The sequence below is a fragment of the Oreochromis niloticus genome, linkage group LG11, assembly GCF_001858045.2.
Source record: "Oreochromis niloticus isolate F11D_XX linkage group LG11, O_niloticus_UMD_NMBU, whole genome shotgun sequence".
Lineage (NCBI taxonomy): Eukaryota > Metazoa > Chordata > Actinopteri > Cichliformes > Cichlidae > Oreochromis > Oreochromis niloticus.
This window is the reverse complement of record NC_031976.2, coordinates 38,273,543-38,299,557: the sequence shown is the minus strand read 5'-3', so window position 1 is coordinate 38,299,557 and position 26,015 is coordinate 38,273,543. Positions and strand designations below refer to the sequence as shown.

The 26,015-nt window shown below is 48.9% G+C and overlaps 2 protein-coding genes and 3 long non-coding RNA genes across 6 annotated transcripts; 2 read left to right on the top strand and 3 right to left on the bottom strand.

Annotated features, from left to right (window-relative positions):
- The first annotated feature begins 19 nt into the window (after positions 1–19).
- Positions 20–1,435, top strand: LOC112848169 (uncharacterized). Its single transcript, XR_003222131.1, has 2 exons — positions 20–158; positions 324–1,435. It is a non-coding gene; the product is annotated as an uncharacterized LOC112848169 (long non-coding RNA).
- On the bottom strand, positions 1,158–10,199 carry selenbp1 (selenium binding protein 1). Of its 2 annotated transcripts, none has more exons than XM_019364753.2 (12): positions 10,146–10,199; positions 5,925–5,978; positions 5,159–5,271; positions 4,802–4,987; positions 3,620–3,740; positions 3,319–3,501; positions 2,993–3,174; positions 2,617–2,695; positions 2,425–2,546; positions 2,247–2,339; positions 1,898–2,016; positions 1,158–1,769 (listed from the first exon to the last, which is right to left on the bottom strand). In XM_019364753.2, the coding sequence occupies exons 1-12, from the start codon at positions 10,183–10,185 to the stop codon at positions 1,607–1,609; spliced, it is 1,455 nt and encodes a 484-aa protein (XP_019220298.1). In that variant the 5' UTR covers positions 10,186–10,199; the 3' UTR covers positions 1,158–1,606. The 2 variants fall into 2 exon arrangements, with proteins under 2 accessions (XP_019220298.1, XP_003457632.1); XM_003457584.5 differs by lacking the exon at positions 10,146–10,199 and adding an exon at positions 6,846–6,936.
- On the top strand, positions 2,665–3,171 carry LOC112848170 (uncharacterized). The gene is made up of 2 exons (XR_003222132.1): positions 2,665–2,865; positions 2,954–3,171. It is a non-coding gene; the product is annotated as an uncharacterized LOC112848170 (long non-coding RNA).
- Positions 5,427–5,918, bottom strand: LOC112848168 (uncharacterized). Its single transcript, XR_003222130.1, has 2 exons — positions 5,674–5,918; positions 5,427–5,592 (listed from the first exon to the last, which is right to left on the bottom strand). It is a non-coding gene; the product is annotated as an uncharacterized LOC112848168 (long non-coding RNA).
- A 1,460-nt stretch (positions 10,200–11,659) lies between the features above and the next one.
- Positions 11,660–25,199, bottom strand: pogzb (pogo transposable element derived with ZNF domain b). Its single transcript, XM_005462383.4, has 19 exons — positions 24,806–25,199; positions 23,521–23,639; positions 23,315–23,395; positions 22,503–22,741; positions 21,658–21,751; positions 21,426–21,581; positions 21,239–21,352; positions 20,967–21,156; positions 20,732–20,883; positions 20,542–20,642; positions 20,307–20,453; positions 20,078–20,212; positions 19,805–20,007; positions 19,561–19,707; positions 19,418–19,477; positions 19,214–19,326; positions 14,919–16,568; positions 14,803–14,839; positions 11,660–14,727 (listed from the first exon to the last, which is right to left on the bottom strand). The coding sequence occupies exons 2-19, from the start codon at positions 23,633–23,635 to the stop codon at positions 12,792–12,794; spliced, it is 5,670 nt and encodes a 1,889-aa protein (XP_005462440.1). The 5' UTR covers positions 23,636–23,639; positions 24,806–25,199; the 3' UTR covers positions 11,660–12,791.
- Between the last annotated feature and the right edge of the window lie 816 nt (positions 25,200–26,015).

The following is a 26,015-nucleotide window of genomic DNA, read 5'->3' as shown; positions in this document are numbered from 1 at the left end:
CCCCCCGGCGTAGGGTCATTTCAACACGTCACTGACGTCAAAGACTCCGCCTCCTCCGCGCTGTTAAAAAATGTAAATCATTATTTAGAGAGCTTCAAGTGTTTCCATGGAGATCACACAGCAGCACAAAGCTGTTTCATCTCCGCTCAGATGAAAAGGTGTGAGGCTCGATGTTTCACAGTCCCCGTCTCTTCTTCCTGTCCTCAGCTCCTCGCTGAGGACAGCCTTAATCCACTGCAGTGAATTTAAACCCTCACACTGCTGTATCTGTCTGTGTGTGTGTGTGTGTGTGTGTGTGTGTGTGTGTGTGTGTGTGTGTAAAGGAGTGCTTAAAGGTCACAGTGGTGCTGAGGTCCAGTTGGCCCTACCAGCGCCCCCCACTGGCTACAGGATGTATGGTCAGTCTATTTCACTGAGCGTTCTGGCGTCTCACAGGTGATCTCAGAGTGTCAGCTCTCATATTTATCAGCAGTTTATCACAGAGAGGAGAAACTACAAGTTTACAGCAGCTGCTGGTGCCCAGATGAGACGATCAGTCGACGGACAGATTTGCAAACAGCAAAGCAAAGCTGAGCCAGAAAAACAATCCGCAGCATCTTTGTGATAAAGTTTTTATTTGAGCCGCCGTGTGAACATTAAAGAATATTTTACAAACTTAATTGATTCAACAAGAAAAGCCTTTGATCTGACTTTTGTTTACTGAGTTGAGTTTTCTCTCAGAGAGAAGAACAGGTGAGCTTAACCTGGTAGTGGAGCCTCTAGTGGCTGAAAGGAGCATTACAGAAACAAGCTGCTGTGATCCAGCTCCTCTTCAACACGTGATAATAATAATAATAATAATAATAATAATAATGATAATAATAATATGTACTTTATTGACCCCCCTGGGGAAATTCCTCTCTGCATTTAACCCATTCACTCTGTGAAGCAGTGGGCAGCCATTGGGCGCCTGGGGAGCAGTGTGTAGGGACGATACCTTGCTCAGGCGTACCTCAGGGTGCCCCACTGCTCGATTGACACAGACTCGCGGTTCTGCTTCGTGTCTGATCGATCACTGATCTGAATCATGAGGTAGGAAAAGAGCGAGCAGGGAGAGGTGGATGTTGTGAAGATGAAGTCTGTGAGTTTCCCCTGAGCCAGAACGATTTAAAGGAGCATTCTGCATTTTCAATCCTGCTGGCTTTCAACAGCGTGAGCAGAGCGCTGTACCTGCAGGCAGGATCTGAGAGTGGTGCTTCACCTGAATTTGGAAGTTCAAAGTTGAACCGAAACATACATGGCAGTGTGAAATTAAGCGAAATGGCCCTTTAACCTGTTTTTCAGCTGTTCCAAGAGGCTGGATGGAGACTCAGTGAGGAAGCTTTGGAATAATGAACAAAACATGGACACATCTGCTGAGGCTCAGTTCCTCCTCATGGATTCTGGTACAGAAACACCGTTTATCACTGATTCTGTTATTGATTATCTTTATGTGTGTGCTGATCTCTGCTGTACTTTTTTATGTGTTTTTTTTCTTGCGGCTGATGTGATGGACAACAAAGTTATTCTAATGTGTGATGCTGTTCTCAAATGTGTTTGGACTCTGAGGCTCAGGACGATCACAGCTTCACAGCCAGATGTCGGAGGTGCAGTCTCCGCCGGGATACCGCAGCTCGTGGGCCAGAACCGGACCGTCGGGCTCTTTACCAAAATCCACCAGGAAGTCCTCATTCAGGGTCAGACCGCCGTCCACAGTGTCCACATCGATCTGCATCATCACTGAACCCTCCCTGAGCACAGACACAGTAACAAGCATGTGCACACACGAGCATCACATTAGCAGCATCCTGTGAGTCATAAATGATGAAATTGGTCCAGGTGGACTGAGGTGAAACCCCTGCTGGGTCAAGGATCACACCTGATCATGTCGGGGTAAAACTGTTTGTCCCAGCCGCTGTACAGAGACGTGGTCACGTAGAGGCGCCGCCCGTCCAGACTGAGCTGCAGCATCTGAGGACTTCCAGGGATACGCTTCCCCTGAGGTGGACACAGGTGAGACACAGAGAGCAGTTGTGATGAGCCACCAGCTGATCGCTCAGCATGAGAAACAGTTAAATCCATTTCTGTCTCTACAGGTACAGTCTACACCTGTACCCCCTCCTGGGGTTATCGTGTAACCATGGTTACTCTTATCAGGGGCTAAGAAGACACCGGTTCTTTTACAAAGAGACAGGTGTGCTGCTTCCTGCCTCTCTGCTTCGTGATACCTTTATGATGCAGGGGCGGGGCTGCTGCTGGTTCTCTGGGTCCTCCAGGACTCTGATGGGTCCGTCCCTGACAATACTTCCTCCCAAGAACACCTGGAAGAGACAGACAGGTGAGCGGTCTTGCGCTAACGATCCAGATCTTCAGTGACATCAACCGACAGGTGTGATAAAACCACACCTGGCCAACGAGCCGTGGGTTTCTGCGGTCTGTGATGTCATATTGTCTGATGTCACCGTGCAGCCAGTTACTGAAGTAGAGATAACGGTCATCCAGTGAGATCAGGATGTCTGTGATGAGACCTGCGCAGACAGACAGGTGAGGGGTCAGACAGGTGAAAGACTGCAATCAAAGGGAAATGACTGCACTCACTTGGCATCTCAGGCAACATCCATCCCTCCACCTTCTTACTAGGAATGCTGATGACCTTCTCTGCAGCCCAGTCCCCCTCCTGAGACACAGAAAGCACGTTAGCATAAACATGCTAACACACTAACAGCTAGCATGCTAACATCATCTGTCTGAGGTGGTGGTTCCAACAGCTGGTGCCGGAGCTTGGCTAACCTTAGTTTAGGTCTCTGCTTTAAAGCGAGACGTTTTCAGAATGAAACCAGAGCACATGTGAGTCGCACCTGTCTAACCTTCAAACCTGCTGAATGTTCACCACAGTTTGCTTTTCCAACTCGTCTTTCTTGTTTGTCACCTGCAGAGACCAGCTGATCGCTCTTTAACAGAACCACACACTCACTGCTGTTTTGTAGAATCTGAAGACAGTTGAATTCAGAGCACAGCCCACGTAGCCCTCAGCGGCACTCGGGTCATGGAGGAACCGGACCTCCAGGGGAATGGCGCCCTCTTCTCCTAGATCAAGCCTCTGCAGCTTCTTGTGGGTGGTCCAGTCCCAGATATTCAGGGCGCTGCCATAGAGCCCTGCAACACAACAAGAACCCAAAGCGTAGCAGCTGATGGATACTGATAAGGATTACTGGGACCAGAGCCGGGTCCGGAACAGACGGACACGAAAGATGCAAAGGGGGACACTGGGAGGAGGTTCAGACTCTTCCTCTAACTCACCTTCTTGGACATGAGCTGGATTAAAACCGTTAACCAGAGCCTTGGGCGCTCCCCACTCGGTGCTGATCATCACATTGTGCCGAGGCTGGTACCAAAAGTCGTAGCCGAACGGCACCGCCTCGCCTTGGTGCTCCCAGTTACCGATCACCTCGAACGTCTCACCATCCAGAAGAACAAAACCACCTGAGTGAAGATGAGCAGTTAAACTCAAAGACCAGCCCGACCCATGGGCTCCTGGAGTCCCATTAGTCTCAGCAAACAAAAGGGGCGGTGGCGTGCAGGGTTTACAATATGGTCTAACCTTTGCCGTTACCGGACGGGTCTCCCATGCAGCTGATCATAATCTGACCACTGCCCAGACAGTGGCTGGTGTGGGGGTTCGCCAGGCCGCACTTCCAATACAGCTCGATGGGCTCCACCATCTGAAAAGTATTTAATATATGTTATACACAAGCACACGCACACGCACACACACACACACACACACACACACATAAAAATGAATGAAAATGAAAGAAGTGGGAGGGGTAACCAGACTCTTGGTCATTATTTTGACTTTTGAATCGCACCCAGACCTGATCGGAGAGTCTCAGCCCAGAACAGTCACCCCACAGCCTGAGGAGGGTTAATTAACTTTATTTATATTTAATTTGTTAAGCATTCATTTAAGCGTGGTCTATAACACCGCCCGGTCGAAAGCGCCTTTTCTCGTGGTTTTGTGTCAGAAACATTCCGCATTTAAAGACATGCGCATGTGTTTAAATGCTGAATGTTTTTAAAGAGCAGCTGTGCTTCATCATCCAGCCTGAACTCCGGATGAACTCCTCCTCCTCCTCCTCGCTCTCTGACAGCAGACCCAAAGGAGTCATCTGTCTGAATTTAAGGAGAGCAGCTGCTCTTCCTAAAGCTACCACATGCAGACTTCTCTGTGTGATCGCAGGTTTCTGTCACGTGGAGCTAAAAGCCTGTGGAGGGCGCTGCTGCTGCTGTCTGTGGGGGTCTCAGGCTTCGGGTGGTGTGGGCCCCACACTCTCTGAAAGACCGGACGGGCCTCCTAACCTTACATTCCAGTCTTTAGTGCTGCAGACAAAAGGCGCCAGCCCGTTACGCAGCTTCACTTTAAGCGGTTTTCTCACGTCCCACCGCACTGACCCTCCACGGTCGACACGAGGCGAGGCCGACTGCCATCTTTAACCCCCAGCTCCCATCACAAGGTCTGAGTGAGAAAGAGAGGAATATCCCAACATGTCCAAAGTTCAGGCCTGACAGACCCGCAGCAGCCTTCACTTTAACCCTCTGCTTACTCCTGATTGCTGCGCGTGGATGTAAGCGTGCCCTCGGTCAAGGTGCTGTGTGACCACGCGGCCGTCTCGGGGGGGTCGACATTTGTAAAAGTCGACTTGTATGAGGAACATGTCCATAATCAGTACCAGTGTGTGTGTCTGTGTGCAGTCAGCGGCCCCCAGTGCCGCGGCGTGCGTACCTTGTGGATTTTGGGCGCTCTGGGATTCGTCCCCACGTCAACCACGTAAATTCGGGATGAGATGAGCGACGGCAGGATCAGGAAGTTTCTCTTCTTGGAGGCGTCGTCGAAGCAGCTGCTGCAGGCGTTCCAGCCGGAGTGATGCAGCTCGTCACGAAGGTTCGGCATCGGCAGCCGGTGGATCACCTGTGAGGGCATGGGTCAAAGGTCACAATGCAGAACAGCACATTGGTTAGCCTGTTCTCAAAGTTCATCTGTGACTAAAGAAGAGGAAGAGCAGGCAACTGACTCTGATGTTAGATATAAAACTAAAGGAGGAGGAGGAAGTCCTCGGCCTCCAGCGGGGCTCAGCTCTACCTGGCAGTAGGTGGGGGATTTGGGGTCCACGTCCACAGTGGCCAGGTAGTCAGGTTTCAGGATGCCGGTGTTGCGGTAGATGCAGGGCAGGTAGAGAATCTCCTCCCGAGGACCTTGAAGCAGAAACAGGTTTGAGCTGTGAGGAGGACCTGCCGAGGAGCGCGGAAGCTTCGGGTCCTCAGACTCGACCCAAACTCCAACTTCTCCTAAACATGCAGGGACTGCGACACAATGCAGCATCTAACCCGGACCCGGATCTTACAGCTTCTACAGCCGAAGAGCCGGATCTCAGCCAAACATCTGGATCTCCAGCCTGCAGGAAAGGTCCACAGCTGGGCCAAACCAGCGCAGAGCCGGCAGCAGACCTTCACACCAGGGCTCTGGTTCTGGACGGCTTAGAGTGATCTGCTGAGTGACCTCTGACCCCTGATATCCTGCTCAAGTTTAACAGGTGAGAGTGAATCGGGCTGCTGCGATTGGTCAGAATTCACCTGCAATGACTCCATAAATGCTACCTGTTACTTTTTCAGAAAGCTCAACACCGAGCGTCAAGGTTGGCGTGTCATTGTTGGCCCTTTAGACCCACCCACAATGTAGCCTCAGCCCCGACTGGGTCTCACCTCAAAACAGGAAAACATTAAAGTTTCAAAAGAAACAAAGAAAAAAGAAGCCTGTGACCTCAGCACAGGTCATGTGACACAAGCAGCAGGTTCCCCCGCTTTGTTTTACCTCCTGCTTAAAAGTCACACACAGCTGATGGGCTCACCCTTCATGGCGTCCAGCGGGCTGCGGTATCCCGGTCCACATCCTGAGCAGCTTGCTGAAAAATACCAAAGGTCAAAGGTCGTTAAATCCCGTCGTGTGTGTTTCCAGGCAGCTGCACATGAAGAGGACCTCACTGCTGACACAACATCGAGACCTTCAGTCTGCCCCAAGAGCAGGGACCGACACCTCTGACCTGTCTGGGGTCAAAGGTTGTATGGATCATTTTATTTCACTCAGTGCTCGTCTCTTTATGACTCTCAGCGTTTATCTGCGATGGTTACCGCGGGCGACGCTCTGCGTTCCTGCTGTTAATGTTTGACCCGGCCTTGTTTTAGCGCGCTTTACGTGTGGCGTAAATAAAGTTTGGCTCGTTTGTATGAAAGTGTCGATTCCATAAAGTTGGATATTTTGTATTGTGTTGCTCTGACAACAGAGGCCCAGGTGTCACTTTAACTGTACGGAAACCAGCGAGGACAAAAAGGAGAACCCACAAAAGACAAAGCAGTATTATCAACTACACAGACACGCACAGACACGCACACAGACACACACACACCTGCCTGCAGTTTTCTTGCTGGTAATCAATAATCGACAATCAGGAGACTCTCTGAAGAAAGTGTGCTGCTGGATAATTAGTGTGTGTCTAACACAGCTGAGGAAACACACACACTTCCTGTGGACTTTCTATGAGCTGCGCTGAAAACGAGTCTGGAGCGTTTAGGCGACCCGCTGACCTTGTGTTTGTGTCCTTTGTGTGCGTCCTTCCTCTGCAGTAAATATCAAGTCCGCCTGATTTTCAATTATCAGCTGTTTGCATTAGCAGGTGCAGCCGAGCGTGAAGCTCAGCCTGAGAAACACGCACCTAAGCCTAACCTGCTCCTCCTGGGGGGGGAGGCTAGGAGAAGGAGAAAAGTGGACTCACCCATGTCTGAGCTGCGGTCTGAAGTGATCCAGCAGGTCTGGACTCCCTCAGACCAGACCCGCTGTAAAAACACAGGGAGGCGGAGTCTCCCTGCTTGAATGCCACAAAACAGCCAGTCAGAGTGCAGCAGTGGGGGCCTCTAACACACATTAACCCTGAATAGCCCAGAAACACTCTGAGCTTCCAGCTGTTTCCCAGGCAACCATAGCGCCATGAGGTCAGAGCACAAAATGCCGTCCGAGCTGCATTCTTATTGTTATTAGAATTATAATAAGACTTTCAGCTTCAATTCAAGGCTCTAAAGTTTTCTAGATGCTTGCTTGTGACAGATTTTTATAAACAGTTGCACAACAGACTGATGAACAGGTGAGGTCTGCCCTTCATCACCGATGAAGCGGGTAACAGACCTGGAGTTGATTCAAAGTGTTGAAGTAGGTCTGACACCTGAACATGACTGAATCATTCCCGTGGTGGGAAAAACATCTTCACAGCCTCTAAAACAGTCAGAAACAGTGTGGAGGACGATCGCTGCGAAGCTCTACGGCCTCATAGATGGACATACAGAGTTTACAGCAAGGTGGAAACCTCTGGGTACACTCAGGAAGGACATCTAAAGAGCTCTGAGGACAACATCTGGGTTGAAGCTGACCTAATCTCATGGCTGAGGCCCAGCTCAGGAACCTGAAGCTCCAGGTGGCGGCAGCAGCAGGGTCAAACCTGCTACTGCCCCCTTTCTGACCCGTTTAAATTCAAACATGAACACTCCTCAATCTGAGCAAACTTTACCCTAAAATCTGCCTGAAGCACAAAAACTTAATAATAATAATGAAACATTTTATTTATAGGTACCTTTAAAGACCCTCAGGGTCACCTTACATCAGTACAACAAAATAAAAACATAAGAACAAATATGAAAGTTAAACATGTATAAAATAAAAATAAAATAAAAAGACATTGTTTTAAAAAAGTGGTGAGAGATTGTACATCTGGTGGAAGCGCATCCAAAGTGTCGGGCAGAATGACTGAAGGCTCCAAGTCCCGTGGAAGTCAGGCGAGCAGGTGGAGCAGACAGAAGGGAAGCTGAAGGAGAGCCGAGTGTACGAGCGGGCGAGATCTTCTCCGTACGGAGAAGATCAGATAAATATGGAGGAGCACGGTTATGAAGCACTTTGAAAGTAAGAAGCAGGATCTTGAAATTGACGATCCTTCTTACCTGAGACTGATGAAGGGACCTGCTCGGCCTAAGTCATGTCATCGGCATTCACTAAGAGGCGTGACTAACTCAAATCTGCTTAACCTGCAGGTTTATTCCAGCACACAGAGCGCCGTGACGACGAGCGAGATACCTGAAAGTGATGCTCTCTAACCGGAGAGCAGAGAACTGCTTTAAACGTAGGGCTGCTCGATTATGGCAAAAATGATAATCACGATTATTTTCACTGAAATTGAGATCTCGATTATTTGACGATATTTATTTAACAATAACAATGTATTGAATAATGGCTTCAAAAAATAATGTAAAATAGTGTGCAAATACTGATTACAGTGCAAATGTTTGCAATATAAAAAATAAATGAAAAATGTAAACATCTATGTTTAGTGAACTTCAAAATACTGCACAATATTTGATCCACGTCTGACTCTGTGAACCCATAATGTTTCCACCAATGTTCCCTCAAATCTTTCATGTGTCTGAGCGAACACACAAACTCCCTGAGCGTCCCTTGGACCACTGTGAGCGACATCAGACGTGTGCACTGTGGTCACGCCAGCATCGAATCCATCCAAGTTACATGGTTTATTAAAATAATCAAATCACAGCATTTACATTTATGTTAGACTACTTTTAATTAACTGCTTTAGCCCACTTACAATGAAAATTTAAAAAGAATCTAGCCATTGGCCTGTGTAGGATGTTAACACTATTGGAAGTAAAAATAACTTGAACTCCAATTTTGAAAACACAACTTTCTTTCTTTTTCTTTTTTTTCCATAAAGCTCTGACTTGTATTATGAGTCTGTGGTCTGGGAGAGAGTCTGTAACTCTGTCTGCCAAATACAGCATATAATGACCAATGTTGGGCAATTAATTATATAGTTACTACTTCAAAAAAGTAACTCAGTTTGGCAAACAACAAAGTTTTTTGCAGCTATTTTTTTTTTAAATGCAGCCAAGGCGTTTATTTAAAAACATTTCAAACTATTTACAGAACAATCAGCTGTTCTGCATCAAATCTGATGTCACACAAATTATTTGTGCCACTCCAAAAAATAATTTCTGTCCACTATGAGATAAAGGAGAACACCACAGCCTGATACCTGCAGGCCTGACAACAGGAGATGTATCACTGCTGTAACACCTGTAACATTCAGCAGCCGCCTCATTGTTCTGACACACACAACAAAACTATTGACTACACTACACACTAACCACACACTAACTACACACTAACTACACACTAACTACACACTAACCACACACTAACTACACACTAACTACACACTAACTACACAAGATTTGCGCTAAACGTCTCAAATCTCTCACATATCAAAACACCGCCGTCACTCCTAAAACTTCCCCCCGTTTCTTAACAACTAGATGCCATGTTGCCATATCATTTTTTGATTGGTCGACACGGTACTTTTTTCGACCAATAGGGAAGAGAGAGGGGGGTGGGGGGGGTTGTTTTTGCTCACAGGCTTTCGAGCGTTTTCCTTATAAAACGCCGTTTTTACCGTTTCTTCCCGCAGTAAATATAAACAACGACAGTATTCAGGAAGAAAACCAAACATTGCAGATATTTTTATCATAACTCTGGTTTTACGTGGCCGATCAACACAATTTAAAAACTGGTATAAAGTCCACACTTTTTCCGTCAGTTGTTCCGTCTGTCCTGCTCACATCTCCAATGGTTGGACACGTTGTCATTAATGTGGCTTCACTGCACATCAGCCACGCGGCTTTGCTAGCTAAAACACCGGTGTCGGCACATAAGGACGCTGTCATAGCCTGTCAGCGACGTTGATTGGCTGCGTATATACGAATGTGAATCGCATTATTGGCTGGACTATAGGATAAGGTGGCATCGTTCTAATCCCATACAGGAGCAGCCAGTCACTCACTGACTAACACTGCAAAACAGAATTGTTAAAGTATTAATTTTAATTTCAATTCAGGTTAGATTTTTTTTGTGTGCAACGCAGATTTTCTGTGCGCAGAGACCGTGCCAGCAGTGCGCAATTGCGCACGTGCGCAGCTTAGAGGGAACATTGGTTCCCACACCACTGAAGTCGTTTTACCTCTCTTTTCAACCAACGGCATTCTTTCTTCAGCAGCCATTATCCTCTCCTCTCCAAATAACTTCTGCTTAGCTTTCCGAGCTTTCCGAGCTTCCCTCGGGTCCTCTTAATTGTTGTGACGCATGTTCGAAACGCAGAGAGGTGCGCTCGATTTGCCACACGGAGCAGCGCGAGATTAAAGCACGAGGGAGGTGCTAATAATCGGCTCAGTCATTTTTAATGATTGTTGAAAACCCAGATCGTAATCTAGATTAAAATTCGATTAATTGAGCAGCCCTATTTAAACGGTTTCAGTTCAATCTTCATCATCTTCCTCCATCTTTCATCCATCCTTATAAGGACCAGGGTGGGGGTATCCCAGCTGCCATTCAACTCAAACACTGAGGTAAAAGAGTATGTCACAGTAACAGTCACTTCCTGTTTCATCACGTGGACGTCACTAACAGTATAAACATTTTAATTTGAAACATCACAGGTGTTTTGGACTCTGATTGGACGCATTAGCTATTTTAATGAAACCAGACACTGAGCAGCTGTGTGGTCTGTGGCACCATGTGACCCTGGCAGTCAGAGCTGCCAGGGTCACATGGTGCCCCGCTCTGAGGTTTGGCGTGCGGACAGGAGCGACACCTACCTGACTGCAGGATCCGACAGAAACGGCAGCAGTACAGACGGCGTGAAGCAATTTTAGATGAACAGACCGTCAGTGACGCCGCTCACCTGGCACATCATCACGGTTAGCCCCTTGAAATGATCGTCTAACCATCCAGTTACTGGTGACGGTTTACTCAGATTACACTGAGGCCAATGCTGAAACAGCTGGAAGAGATTTTTTGAAGAAAACTTCATTCCCTATTTTCTTGCTCCTGTACCAGCACTGATTCGCCCGTCCAGAACAGTGATGTCATGTTTGGTGTGGTAACCATGGGGGTCTTTATGGGGTTTGTGTTGGTCAGAGGATCTACTGTCAGTCCTTCTCATCCCCAAACACTCTGTCCTCACATTATCCGGCAGGTTTAACGTCACCTGTTTCAAAGAACTCTCCTGTCTGAGGTGGCGACATTTTAGTTGGGACATCCCGTATAATGAGCAAAATGTGTTTGTCCCTTATTCTACCTTAATGGTCCCATATACTGACCGTTACCTACAACGCCAACCTTCCTGCCCTCTGCAGATCTCCACAAACATCACCTGTATTTACAGACTGAACTCATTCATGATGCATTTGACTTTTCATTTTATTTGAAAGCATTTATTTAATCATTTATTTTAGCTGAATACTGTTGCTGAACGTTTTCTGAACTCTTTGTCCTTAAAGACCATATTTTCCTTTACCTGTGTAGCTCTGCAATAACTTGCACTAAAGGTGTTTGAATAACAAAGTTTGATTATTGATCACAATTTATTCAGAGCTTTGAGGGGAAAGTGTCTCTGAGCGACTTGTTATGAAAGCGACCTGCTGCACTGTCATTGTCACTCGGACTCTGAACAGCAGGTAAACCTGATAAGATAACAGTCACATGGCGCTCCGCTGATTTGTGCCGAGTCACCGACGGGCACAACAAAAAGTTGTTTTCAGAGAGGTAAAGAGACGGACTCAGAGGTGGAGATTCTGGTTTTATTAATGAGGAACATCATCTAAAGTCTGTACAGCAGCACCAAAACATCATCAGCTTCACTAGGAGTCATAATCAGACAGACGCTTCCTGTCCACAAGATCCAAACCAGCCAATCAGCTTCCAGGACTCCATCGTTCATCAGAAGAGAACCAGCATTCACCTTGCGTTTCTTGCTTTAGGGTTAAAGTGATCGCCACAGTGGATTACTGCGACCACCCATGATCATACCCAAATTCCACTCACGCTCCAAACATGGGTGGAGTTTTTGGTATGATGCGGGTATGATATGATGCCATCGAGGGGAGGTCCACTTCTGCTCACTTTAATGACTGAACTGTTCGATCAGATTAGAGAACATGCTCACTTTCTGCACGCAGTGATGAATCTGCACCTCCACACGATGTTTTCACCTGTGGTCGTTTTTTGTGACGGTTGTTAGCACATTTCCGTGTCAGTGTTCCTGGAGGATCACATTGGCCCAACGAGTCGACCTGGATGCAGGAACTTCTGAAGAGGTTTTAAACCGTTTATGAGACGGACCTTACTCCGAGAGCACGTGGAGATGGATCCTGATTGGCTGGTCTGGAAACAAATCTGACCGTAAATACAAAAACATAATATGAGCGGTGACTCGGCCACTCCACGATCCCTTTCTGTGTAAAACTCAAACATGTCTGTCAGAAAAGCACCTTCAAGGTTCATTTATTACCAAAAATAACAAACGAAGCAAAAATGCTCCCGTCTGTCCGCATGGTTCACACGAACGGGGTGCAGTTCCCCTGTTGTCTACTAGATGGCGCTCAAATAAAAGAAAGACAATGCAACGCTCAAGGAGCCGTTTCCACCGTTGTTCCCCGCTTCGCACCCAAACCCCCAGTGCCTGTAATGTTAGCACACAGCTACAGTAGCTTACTGTCGATACCTTGACAGGTGTGCCGGTACCGACAGACAGAAGGTTCCGCCCCCAGACTGTACTCCTGTAGTGTTAGAGATGGTGCAGAGTCAAGCCTGTAGACCTCCACCTTGTTCAGCTTTCCTCCTTCCTGCTGCCCTCCTCACCGTTGGGCTCGCCGGATTCGGCCCGGCTCTTCACCGTTATCTTCCACTCGTCCCCAACCTCCTCGCCAATCACTATCCTGGTCTCCCTTCTCTCCTTGCTCACCTCCTTCCTATCCTCCTCTGTCTCCTTGCCCTCTTCTTCACTGTCCTCCTCTATTGTTTTAACCTCCTGTTTCTCCTCACTGTTCTTCCTGTCTTCCTCCTCATCTTCCACCATCTCCTCCTCTATCCTACCTTTCTCCTTAGCTTCCTTCCCTTCCTCCTCCAACTGCTCTCTTTGTTCTGACTCCTTCCCTGTCTCTTCCCTGTCCTCTTTCTCTTTTTTCTCTTCATCTTTTTTGTCCTCCTGATTCTCCTCTGATGTCTCTTCTTCTTTCACAGCTTGTTCCTCCTCCTCTGAGTCCTCTTCATCCTCCAGTTCCAGCAGATCTGGAGAGTCTGTCTCTGAAGCTTCAGCACCAAGCAGGATCTCAGTCAGCATCGTCAGTAGCTCGGACTGAATCCCGCCTCTTTTATCAGCTGTTGTTCTGATGTTCAATTCCACGTTCTCCTCTTTGGCTCCCACCAGGAGACCCGTCAGATCAAACGACTTCTTCCAAAACTGTGGGATTTTATTCAGGTGTGTCAGAGCCTCGACCACCCAGTCAAATAACACCTGACCCACGTTTGCTTGGAGGGACTGGGGTGATGTCTCCTCGATCTCCACCGGATTCTTGGCAGTGAACTCTGACCAGCGTGACAGCAGAAAGCGCTGCAGCACCGGCTTCACGCAGATCTCCACCGGCTGCAGACAGAAGGAACAACCCCCAGGGATGACCGCCGGCAGAGTCCCTGAGCTGCTGATGGAGGTGAGGAACTGATCTCCCAAGTGCTCCCGATGCCGGTCCAGGACCAGCATCGACTTACTATGCTGAGCTGGGCCGGTCCGCAGCCACACCTTATTAATCCAGAGGTCCAACGCTTCCTCCACCGACAGCCCGTCTGGACTGGCCTCCAGCAAAATGAACTCTGGCAGGTCTCCTTCATTGAGCTTCCTGTTTCCCAGCACCAGAGCAGGTAGGATGGTGCCATCAGCCAGCACCGTCAGGTACACGGTGAGCAGAGGCAAAGACCCTGTGAATTCCAAGGCCTCCGAGCGGCGAGACTTCTCCTGAACCAATCTCAAGTCCACAAAGATGCAAAGCTCATCCATCGCGGCAACGGTGCTCATTGTCAGCTTGTGGGTCTGGATGATCTTCTGGGTAAACTCCCTGAAGGTCTTCACTTTGGCTTCCAGAAAAGGCGGCAGGATGCGATCCAGTGTCGCAGCCCTGCCAGAACTCTGCACACCAAGTCGGTGCTCCAGCATGAAGTTCACCGCCCAGTCATAAGAGATGCGGAAGGAGTCACTAAAACCTCCTTTCTTCTTGAGGGTGGAGGCTTTGTGGAAGAGGTTGCTCTCTGTGATAGGAAGCTGCTGCTCACGCATGGATAGCACCCAGGCCACCATACGATCCGCACCATTGGTTTGGACCTTCAGCTCCTGCTCAGTTTCCTTTAGGCGCTTCCGGGCCTCTTTAAGCCAGGACCGGATAAGTGGAGCTTCGGTTGCAAAGACACGAGAGGCCTGGCGGACTCCATCACACAGAGCGAATAGGGCAATCCTCAGCTGACGGGCGGTCAGGGAATCCTCACGCTCTTTGGAGGCAGGTGCAATGGCCGGTGGTTGGGCATCGCCATTTGCTGTTGACGGCACATGAAACTCTGGATGTTTCACATCTTTGATAAAGTCTTCCTTAACCTCTTCAGTTTCTTCAGTGTCATCCAGGTCGTCCAGTCTCTCATCATCAGAAAAGTCCAGGTCCTCCACAGGGCCCATCGTCTCGTCCACGCTGTCCAAAACCTCGTCCACCTCGATCGCTCCGCTGCAGCAAAGACAAACTTTTATTAGTAGTTCACATCAAATAATCAGACATTTAACTGTGTGGATCAACACATACCTTATTCTGTCTTTGAGAAACCCAACTTTGATTGATCCTGTTAAAAACAAACACAGCTCTTTGAAGTTCACAGCAATAAAACAGCTCCTTCCAGAGTTACCGAGTGAAATACTGACCTTTGTTTAGAGGCGACAAGCCATGATATTCCCAGAAGCAGCTTGGCTGTTTGCACAGGTTGGCTTTGCAGATGATGCAGCCATACACGCTCTCGTGGCGGATGTTCTTCAAGTTGCAGTTCTTGCACCTCTTGGAGACGTTGCTGATCTTCGTCATCCTGTGCCTTTGTTTGACTGGCTCCTCTGGAACCTCATTCCTTGTCACGCGCGACGTCGCAATCTCCATTGTCTCGAAGTATTTCTGGGCACACTTGGCGAGCTGATTGCCCAAACGCTTGCGGAAATTCACCTGAGTAAAAAGACCATCCTGCACCCAGGCGGGAGGGTTCTCTTTGCGGCTCTCACGCAGCACAATGAAGGCGTTGACGATGCTCAGGTTGACCAGGAACCAGAAGAGGCTGCGCCAGTGACGGTCCTGAGGGACCCCTCCCAGCGGGTTGCACGCCAGCAGCTGCTTGCAGATGTCGACGCCCCGCATGTTCTCCTGCAACAAGCGGAAGGCCATGGGGCGGTCGATGGGATCCAGTCCACCTACTTTGGTCTGAGACCTTCTCCAAACAGTATCTGGCTCATTTGGAGTTGCATTTGTTGATAGACACCCCATTTCCTTTGTATCCCTCCAGCGAGTGGCCAACAGGGGGCCAAACTGTCTTTGTAGGAAGTCTCCTGGTTTCTCTAGCTTGCCCTCCTCCCACAGCTCCCTGGGTAGGATGGAGCTGGGTGGAGGGAAGGAGCTGGAGGCATAAATGCCCTGATCCAGAAGCTTCTGCATAAGTGGAACAGACGTGAGCGAGTTAGCAAGGTAGAGCTGGTGGTGTTTTCCCTCCAGACCGTTCACCAGTTCCGGCACTACGGTGAAGCCTGGATCCTGACCCGCCTTCACCCCCACCTGTATGAAGAGACGGTGGCAGTAACCAGACTTGGAGTCACAGAGCAGCCAGATCTGAGGTTGAGTCTTCAGGTTCCCTTTGGTTTGGCTGCTGCCCTCTTCCAGGCTGGGCAGCAGCGCCCTGTCAATGGTTAGGCAGCAGTTCGGCCGGTAGGCATTCCAAATGGCTTTGCTCAGGATTTCCAGCATGGGCCTGAAGATGTGTATCGAATCACTGGGTTTGCTGGTGCCACGGTACTCGTCTGTGGTGAAGCTGCCCATGCGGATGTTAGTGGCGATCTGCTTGAAGCGTTTAAAGCTCATTGCTCGATAGAAAGTGTAGCTGTTGTCATAGTGACTCCAGGACCAGTAGTGCGACGGGTCGGGAAGGTTCTGGATCCCCATTAGAATAACCAGGCCGATGAAACCTTTGATCTCGTGGGTTGTGACGGGAATCCAGTCAAGGCAGGTGTTGCTGAGGAAACGGCAAGTTTTGGCGTGGGCGTTGGTCTCATTGGTGATCAGCTCGATGAGTGCTGCCGGGAAGACCAGGTTGAAGTAGTCGATGGCGTCGCTGTTCTTGGACAGGAAGTGGTGAGGGCCGCTGTTCTGCGTGAAGGGGCGGATGGAAGGGTAGGCATCGTTAACCCCTGCTGGTTGTTTCCAACCATCTGCTGACTTCCAGGAGGGGTCAGGAAAGTCCTTGTTCTGGTTTAGATCCCTTCGCTCTGAAGATTGGGGCTCGTCACTGTGGCAGAACTGGATGTCCGGTTCAACATAGGCTGGAACAAAATACAAAAAGAGGCTAGATCAACTCTAACATTTAAGCAACTCATCAATCTGATTCTTTGGAATTAACCTAGATAGGTAAATCAGTCACACCGACCTGACGCAGGTTCAGAGACGTCCTGTCTTTAGAAGAAAAGACTGAAATCTAGAGCTAGTTAAACTCTCATCACATTTAAGTGACATCTTTATACCGTCGTACATGTGTCAGCAGGTTGGCTGAGATGCTGCTATCACTAAAAAAAAAAATTCAACGTCCGTCTAGATCGCAATCCTAACGTCAGTACAACCTAGGCCGTTTCTCAGTATGTGTGGAATTGTGATACATCATCAGTCGCAGTACTGTTGTAATTCAAAGTACGCATCAAGCCAAAAATTCCCTGATGTGTTCTCACTCCTCCCGTTCTATCGACTATGCATCGGCAGTGACTTGTGTTGGCTTGGTGCAGCCAAATATCCCAGAATGCATTTTGTCCCAAACCCAAACGTGGCAATGGTGGAGGAAAGCTGCTAAAAAGTTTGAAATATTACTCTTTCTGGGTCACAAAATAAACTTTAAAGATATTTTCAGGGGAGAATGGTGCTGTGTAAACTTCAAATACCGGCACATCGCTTTCAGACCCCCACGGTCTTTCACTACTCAGGTTAAACATGATATACAAGTTAGAGCTTATATATAATATATATATTAACTTAGATCAATTTTAATGTTTGTTTTATTTCAGTGTTCTATTTGTTCTGAAGTAAATCGGTTCAGCTTCATAACCCAACCGTTTTATTTCATTTTAAAGTCTTACTCTGAGAGCTGTCAGTATGAATTTCACCCGTCATATCCACTGACTCTGAATTAAATCTAACATTAAAAATGTTTAAATTCAGGAGGAAACATTTTCACCGGGAACAAAAGCAGCGTGTTAATACGTGAAGATCCTGAAGGATCCAACAATGACCAGATTACATTTGAAATATTTGTTCAGTTCTCTTCCAAACCCCTGCAGCTGTCTGCTGTAAGCTTTGAGTGTTCACTAAAATAAAAATAAAAGCATTCTAGCACCTGTTTGCTTGAGCTGTACATACATGTGTACTATTTTTATTAAGAGAGATTAAGTGTGTGTTTCTGTCATGTAGTGATTGTGCTTAACTGTATGAAGGTTATGAGACAAACCGATCATATGTAAAAGCGAATTTTGCCAAATTGCTTATCTGGAACTGTGATGTCATCACCTACACTGTTGTTCCAATTGTAGAACGATCACGCTGCATTCTGGGGAAGTCCGGACTCCCGTGTGAACTTACGAAATATGGACAGGCAAGAACGTGAGTGCAGACTTGAGTGTTGAGAAACAGCCCTAATTTCTGCCTGTTCTGCTGCTCACTGCTGAAAAACACTTAATCACAGCAAGATTATTCCCTGGATAACTGCACGCTTCATCTGTGAACTGGTTTAACGTTAGAGTCTCCACAGCTGCTACAGAGTAGAACCTGGATCAATCAGTTAACAGTTTGAAGTAAATTAACTGAAATTTTAATTAGAAAACATCTAAAAAGATTAAACAATACATGCGCATCAAGAAAGCATGCATGAATGAGAGCAGCAGCTCCGTGTTGTTCAGGAAGTCAGAGGCACAGTGGGCCAAGTGGGGACGTTTAAGCAACCGGAGGAGCAGAAACTGGCTGAAACCCATCTACCCACCAAGGAATCAAAAATCTAAATATCCAGGCTTTGTATTTCCCAGCTGAATCACTTCTCATAACTTCCTGAAACGGAGAAAAATCCAGATGTTCTGGCTCTCTCCGCTGTGCAGAAAAAAGCCTGTACAACACTGTTTTTCATACAGGAGCAGCTGCGAGGCCGAGGTTAGTTTGTTCACGCCAAATCTTTCACCCTGATGTGACTGACGTTTAGAGCAGAATGCAAAGAACAGGGCTGGAGCCTTCAGACTGAGTTACACAGCTGAGGCTCCAGGAAGTGCCCGAGTAAACATTTACAGCTCAGGCAGCCCGCAGGCTGAGGACAGATCTTTAACTAACATTGCTTTAAGGCTGGATGAGTGGATAAGCCTGGAATTTTCCATGTTGCATCTACAAACTTTAAACAGCGATTGTTAGGCTGAGTAAACCTTGCCCCCCTCCCCCCGTTGTTCCCCTGGTTACAGAGACTGGAAACCTTCCAGTTTTATTTAGTTTGGCTGCACAGCTGGACGCCGTCACAGCCATGGATCAGTTCCAGGCTCTCCACCAGGAAAAGCGTGATTTAAGAGGAAAACACAGAGACCGGTGTGAACGCCAAGAACCCGTTGAGCTTTCAGCTTCAGAGACGTCAGCTGATTTCCCCCCGACCAACTGTTCATCAGCTCCGGTTTATCCTCAGCAGGCAGTTTGTGCTACTCTGCAGCAGCTGTGGAGACACTAACGTTACACCATGAAGAAACCTTTGATTCACACTTTATTAGCTCCAAATACACACGTACAAGTACATGCAGACACACCACATGTGGTGTGCGTGTTGTACCCGCTGAGCCGTCCCTTTTTTTTTCTTTTTTCTTTTTTAAACGAGCAGCTGAAAGCAGCCTGTTTGGGTGTAGCGATTGTTGCTGTAGATTGTGTTGTTATGGGTGTAGTTGTGGTGGTGCAGTCTTACTCCTGATCCTGCAGGTGGCGCTGTGATGCTCTGGGTTCATCAGCAGGTGATTGGCCATCAGGTCAGCTGTCTGAGAAATGAAGTCACACCTGAAGCACTGCAGGTGGAACGGGCTGAGCGGTGAAGAAGAGAAGAAGAAAATGAGAAGGCGGAGCTTTATGGGCAAGGTGAAGACCAACCTGATCAGATCAATGAGGTTCTCACCATGGAGGAGGCAGCCTGTGCAGGGGGACGGCTTTGTCTTTGGAGCGCGGGACGTGGTGGCTGCAGATAAACGATCAAGCATCTATGAATCCAAATTACTGCACATTACTAAAGAATACTCCTGCAGTACTCCGATTACTTACTTGATCATGTGAGCAGCGTAGGCCCGGGAGCAGCAGCTGCTGTAGGGGCAAAGCAGGCAGTGGACGTGAGTCGGGTAGTGGGCGGAGAAATCTGAGGCGTCGGTCCCGCACTCCAAACACACCAACCTGTCGTCATCACATGACCTCCTGCAGGAGGAGCAGAGAGATGCACCTGAATCATGTGACATCAACAACGCAGGAGGTGGGGCCCAACATCGACGTCACCCGTCACCGTCAGCCTCACCTGTTGCCATGGATTCGACGGCTGCCCAGCTTCCTGGTCGGGGACCGCGGTAATTTTGATGCAGTGGTGTTCTTCTGGATCAGAGACCTCTGTGGCTCCATCTTGATGCTGATTGGCTGGATGAGGGAGGCGGGGTTCTGGAGGAGGCGGCTTCCTGCTGATGTCCCCGAGGGCCTCGTCTTGCCATAGGTCCTGATGGTTACCTGAAGACACACGGACCAGTAATGCCACCTGTTTGGAGTAAGACATTTAAATCAAGACTGAGGCGCTGACCTTTGACCCCGGTGGCAGGCCCTCCAGCTGAGGCGGGCGGCGGAAGCTGCGGTGGTTTTCCAGTTTGTGCTGCATCTTGTCTTTGAGGAAAACGAACTGCAGACGACACCTGTTACAGTGGAAGGCCTGGTTTATCTAGGGAACGGAAAATTTCAAATTAAAAGACCAGTCCACTGCACTGCAAGTCTAACCTGGTGTTTGTTCGTCTACACCTGGTGCGTGTGCTTACCTGGTGTTTGAGCAGGTGCTGCCGGTAGCTGACGGGATTTCTGGTCACTTTCAGACAGAAAATGCAGAGCAGGAAGCACGAGTCTCTGTGGAAGCTGGCGAAGTGCTGCAGGACGTCTGAGTAGAAGGACGAGCGATACGAACACACCTGCGAGGTCGTAACACCTGAGGTAAGAGTCAGACCTGACCCAGGACGGCCCGTAGGTGGGGAGGGGCGGGTCAGTGGTCACACTTACCTGGCAAACGTAAGGCATCTCGCCCGGTTTGTGGTTGGACTTCATGTGGTTTAAGAAGACCGGCTCGCTTTCAAACGCCCACTCACAGATACGACACATACCTGAGAGACAGACAGGTGACAGGTGAGCCCTGAGCCAACGCAACACAGAGTCCAAAAACACAGGTAAGCACTCCGTGTGTGAGTCTTACAGGAGGAGAGGGTGGGGCCGTGCACCTGGTCCTCGTGGCTCTGCAGCTGAGCGTCGGACGAGAACTGACGGTAACAGAACCTGCAGCACTTCCTGTCATCAATGCCGGCGCCATTAATCAGCTCTGAGTGCTGGAGCATGTGCTGCATCAACCTGCACACACACACACACACACACACACACACTAAACATACAGAGCACCGCGTCTGTATCCCGGTGTGTGCGCAGGTGCTCACCTCAGGTTATTCTCTGACAGGTGAGAGCAGATCTGGCAGGTGAAGGTGGAGGTTTTGATTCCCAGTGGGAGGGGCTTCCTCAGACTCAGATCACCTTCAAATGTGCCGTAATAAAACTCCTCCACGCTCATCACCACACGGGTGGAGTCAGCCGAGTTCGTGCTGACAGTGGAAGGGGCGGAGCGAGCGGCTGTGGGAGCAGGTGACACACACACACAGGTAAGACGTAACAAATCTGAGCACACACAAGCACTGACAGGTTATTGTTGTACCGCTGCTGATGGGAGTGGCTCTGGTGACGCCATTGGCTGAACCCAAGGGGAGGGCGGGGGACCCAGCCAGCTTCAGTGTATTGGCTCCACCCACTTGGGTCACCTGGAGGTTAACTGAAAAACATGAGACTGGTCAGTTTGAGTCGCTCCTAAAAGAAGCTCCTCCCACTCTAGGAGTCACGCTCACCGGGTGCTGGTGTAGAGGTGCGAATCGTCAGCGTGGCAGGCAGCTGCATGGCAGTGAAGGTTGAGCCAGGCTGGGCGGGACCTCCTGAAAGGGCGGGTCCTGGCCTGACCGGCGACACGCCCACACTGGGTCGAACCAGCTGACCAAGCGACGGGGCTGTGGACAGGAAACGGCTGATTAGCGATCAGCTGACATCGATCACGGATATCCGTCACCGAATGGGTCGACCTACACTGGATCAGCGTGAGCGGCTGCACCGTCTGACCCGGCTGCAGGTTCAGAACCAGAGGAGCGCCGGGGTTCACCACCGTCTGCACCGGGAAACCCTGTACATGCAAACACACGACATCACCATGACACAACATGGAGAAACAGCTTATCAATCAGATGTAGGCCCGCCCCCAAACCCGCCCCCGCTTCCTGCTCTTCTCAGACTGGACCAAAATCCTAAAGTGAACTTCCTGTTTTATGCCGTCAGAGTTGCACCAAACCAGGAGAGTTTACTGACATCAGCTGAGCAAGAGGATTTCCTCACAGACCGCTTTTCACAGCAGAGAGGCGTCCCCTGCTGGGCATGAGAAAGAATGCAGGTTTAACGCGCTGCGCCCACGTTTTACATCAAGGGTGAGGAACTCCAAGGGCTGGTGTCCTGTGGGTTTTAGATCTCACCTTGGGCCAACACACCTGAACTAAATGATTAGTACAGGTATGTTGAAAGGGTAATGGAGCCATTTAAATGAGCTGTGTTGGCTCAAGGACACATCCACAACCAGCAGGACACCGGCCCTTGGTCCAGCTGAACAGCAGGGAGTGGCTTACAAAATAACGAAGATCATGATTTAAAGTAATCGTGAGCAAAACACTAAATCACTCCTCCGCCCTTTAAAACGCTGCAGTCAGGCTTTAAAGGGCAGAGCCTAAACTCTGGATTATTATTCATGGTTTAATTTATTATGTTATAGTACACATGTACGTTTCATGTTATGTTACACTTTACTCTCACGTTATAGTAACTTTACAGAGGAGCGTTTGGTTTGGCTGACCTGCTGCAGCACAGGGTGCGTTTGATTTCCATACCTGCGTAGTGGTGAGCAGGATGGGCTGGCTGCTGCCGGTGCCGGTGGCTGCTGGAAGTAGAAATGTTCCACCCGCTGTCTGAGTCAGGATGAGTGGTGGAGCTTGAGCCATCAGGGGCGGGGCCGTGGAGGCAACCGCGGAGGGAGGGAGCCGCGGGGCAGAGGAGGAGGTGGTAACGATAGAGGGAGGAGGGGGAGGTATCACAGAGGAAGAGGACACGACCTGGGCAGGTGATGAAGCTGAAGAAGAAAGAATCGGTTAGCAGATTTTCTTTCTTTCTTTCAGATTTTACAGAGGGAAGCAGAAGCACAGACTGCTCCTCCACATCCCAGGAACACCTTCAGCACACAGCACTGCGTCTCTGCCGCTTTAGGCTGTTCCAGGATCAGCTTCAGCTTTAACACGAGCTTCAGACATCGTCATGTTTAGTTCTCCAACAAAGCTGCTGAAGCTCTGCCTGTCCCAGAGAAGAGGTCTGCTGCTTTCACCTTTGACCTGCTGACCCTTTCCTCCACAATGTGTTAGCTCTGCTGCTCTGACACATGAACATCAGACAGAGAGCGGCCACGCTCAACACCTGAACCTGATGATACCTGTAAACTCAGCTTTATTTATCTTGTGCTAAATCACACACTCAACAGTCATCCTGTAAGTTAAAGAGTCTACAGTAACACAACTGATCAAAGATCAAAGCATCCGAGTGAAAACGCCGTCTGTGTGCTTTGGGATCATCCAAACTCAGTTTAGGACTTCTGGATGTCTGGGGCTCCGGTTGGTGTCATCAGGTATTCAAAGAAACACTGAACACATACCTGTTGCAGCAGGTGTGATGGGTGGTGAGGTCCTTGGAGGTGGAGTCTCAGAGACTGGGAGAGGAGACGGAGAATCCTCCACTACATGGAGAGAGAGAGAGAGAGAGAGAGTCTGGTTTTAGGGTTTGGGTTCAGGTTCAGGTCCAGAGTGTCCAGAACTGGTTTTAGAGTTTGGACCTGGTCCAGGATCTGGTTCTGAGACTCACCTGGCTCTCCATAGTTGTCCATGAAGTCCATGTCATCTTCCTCCACACTGTCATCCACCTGTTGCCATGGCTCCAGCTCCTCCTCCTCACACTCCATAAACAACTCTGTATCCATGTTGCTATGGAAACCACCAGAGAAACCATCATTGTAAACAAGATGAAAGAAAAATCTGACCAGCAACATTTCCACTACATCACATGACATTCACGATCAAATGTTTAAAAGGGGCAGGGCTTTGTCAAATTAAAGTCCCACCTGGTACTGCATACCTGCAGCTTACCTGAGAGCCAGGTGAGCAGGTGATCTTTTCACTGGTAACTTTAACTGTAAATATTCAAGTGTGTTTAGTTTCAGAGAACACCTATGAGCTCAAAGACCAATGAGAGAAAGGCGGAGTCGCCTCTCAGCGTTACCGCAGTGACAGCAAACTATAAACTACAAAGACTGAAGGGACAGACCGCACACAGAACAAATCAGCTGAAATACTCTGTGGTGTGTTCACAGCCTGAGGATGGGTCCCATCAGGTTTGATGCTAATCAGCATCACAGACTCACAGGGCGTGTTTGTGTCAGTGAACCTCACAGCTGTTCAGTTTAGTCCCGGTTTAAGTAGAAGTCGGTTTATTTAAAACATTTATGATTCAAATGAGGACATCTGTGCAGTTTCAGTCAAACACCTGCGCTTGCCTAACACACTGATCAGGATGACCTGACCCCGCTCATCACGCGCACAATCACGGCAGTGGCGTTAGTGTGGACAGACTTCCGGTCACTGTGACGTTTCGATGTTTTCTGTTGCTGCCGTTTGTACTCCGTCTCTTTGTCACGGCTCTTATTTTAAATAAAGTAGTGGTATGATTAATAAACGCTGGCCTTCATTCGCTCAGCTGACGGTGAAGTTAAACAACAGCAGCTCTGTACAAACTCTGATGTCGGTAAATCTTTTTAAATAAAGTTGGATTCAATCAGTTGTAGTTTGCAGGTGTAATGGCAGCTCCCGCCGCAGGGGGCGCTCCGCCCGCTCTCCGGGTTTTGTTCCTTTGAACCCGGCTGAGACGCGCCTGTTGGCGGGGACCCGAACCTACAGACCGTGCGGGCCCAGCTGAGCCGAGCCGGGTCACCGGGCTCTCGAGCTCAGCACGAGCTCAGCACGCACTGCGCGCACTCAGTCTGCACCGCCCCACCAGCGGTAGCTCGCCGCTGCACACCGAGCGCCTCCCGAAAGCTTCAGCGGGGCCTGCGTGTGACACTGGGACGAGCCGAGCCGAGCCGGGCCGGGCTTACCTGAAGCTGGAGCGGCACCACGGAGTTCGGACGGGTTCGCACGGCTCTTCTCGAGGCGCGCTCCGGTTCGACAGTCAGGGGGCGGGCCTTCCGCCCGCTGCCTTTTTACAACCGCCGATTGGGCCGCACAGATACATCACTTCCTGTTCAGGCGTCCCTGCAGCTCATTGGTCAGTGGGATCTTTGTGGAGGCGCTGAGCCGAGCCGCTGCTCTCAGGCTGGAGGCGGGCAGACCCGGAGGCCCGGGCCAGGGGTCAGCCGGCACCGCGGCCGGTCAGCGGGGAGGCCGACAGGAGCCAGTACCGCCGCCACGCTCGGGCCAGGGCGCCATCTTCTTTTTGTTTTGTTTTGATGGGGCGTGAATAATATCCGTGACGTCACGAGCTGAAAAAGCGCGTAGTAAAATACATTAAAAAAATAAATAAAAACAAGTTTTTTTTTCTGGTATTTGTGCTTCAGAGAAAAGTAACTCACACAGGTGAGGCACACCTTTCAGCTGCAGGTCTCCACACAGTGGCACGCCCACTGAACTTCCTGTGACACGCTGTGATGTCATAATGAACCAGAAGTTTTCCAGAGCGTCTCCGGACAAATAACGTAAATCTAAAATGTGTATTTTCTAAATCATTTTCAGTTTAGAGCACAGAGAAGGTTTCATAAAATAACTACACCCTGGCACCTGCGTTACATATAAATATAACATACAGTTTGGGCCCCCGTGGTCTCTAAAATAAACACCCACAGAGTGCTGAGTGTGGATCTGGAGACATATAAATTTGACTTTGGTTAGTACAGTTTACTGGACAGAGCAGATAGAATAGAATAGAATAGAATAATCCTTTAATTGTCCCACAAGGGGAAATTTGGATGTAACAGCAGCAAGAAAGACACATATACAAACAAACAGTACACAAGAACAGAACAGAAACATACACAATTTTTTACATATTTACATCACGGACAATAGTTACCAAAAACAGAGTACTGTACAGTTATTAAATTAAATACAGATAAGAGGCAAACCCAGGTTGTAGTGTGAATCAGTTGATAAAATAGTGCAAGTTACAGCGCTGATGTGAACATTTTGTTTGTTGGGAGCAGTTTTGTTGTACAGTCTGACAGCTGCAGGGAGGAAGGACCTGCGGAAACGCTCCTCCATGCATCGAGGATGCAGCAGTCTGTCACTGAAGGAGCTCTGCAGTTCAGCAAC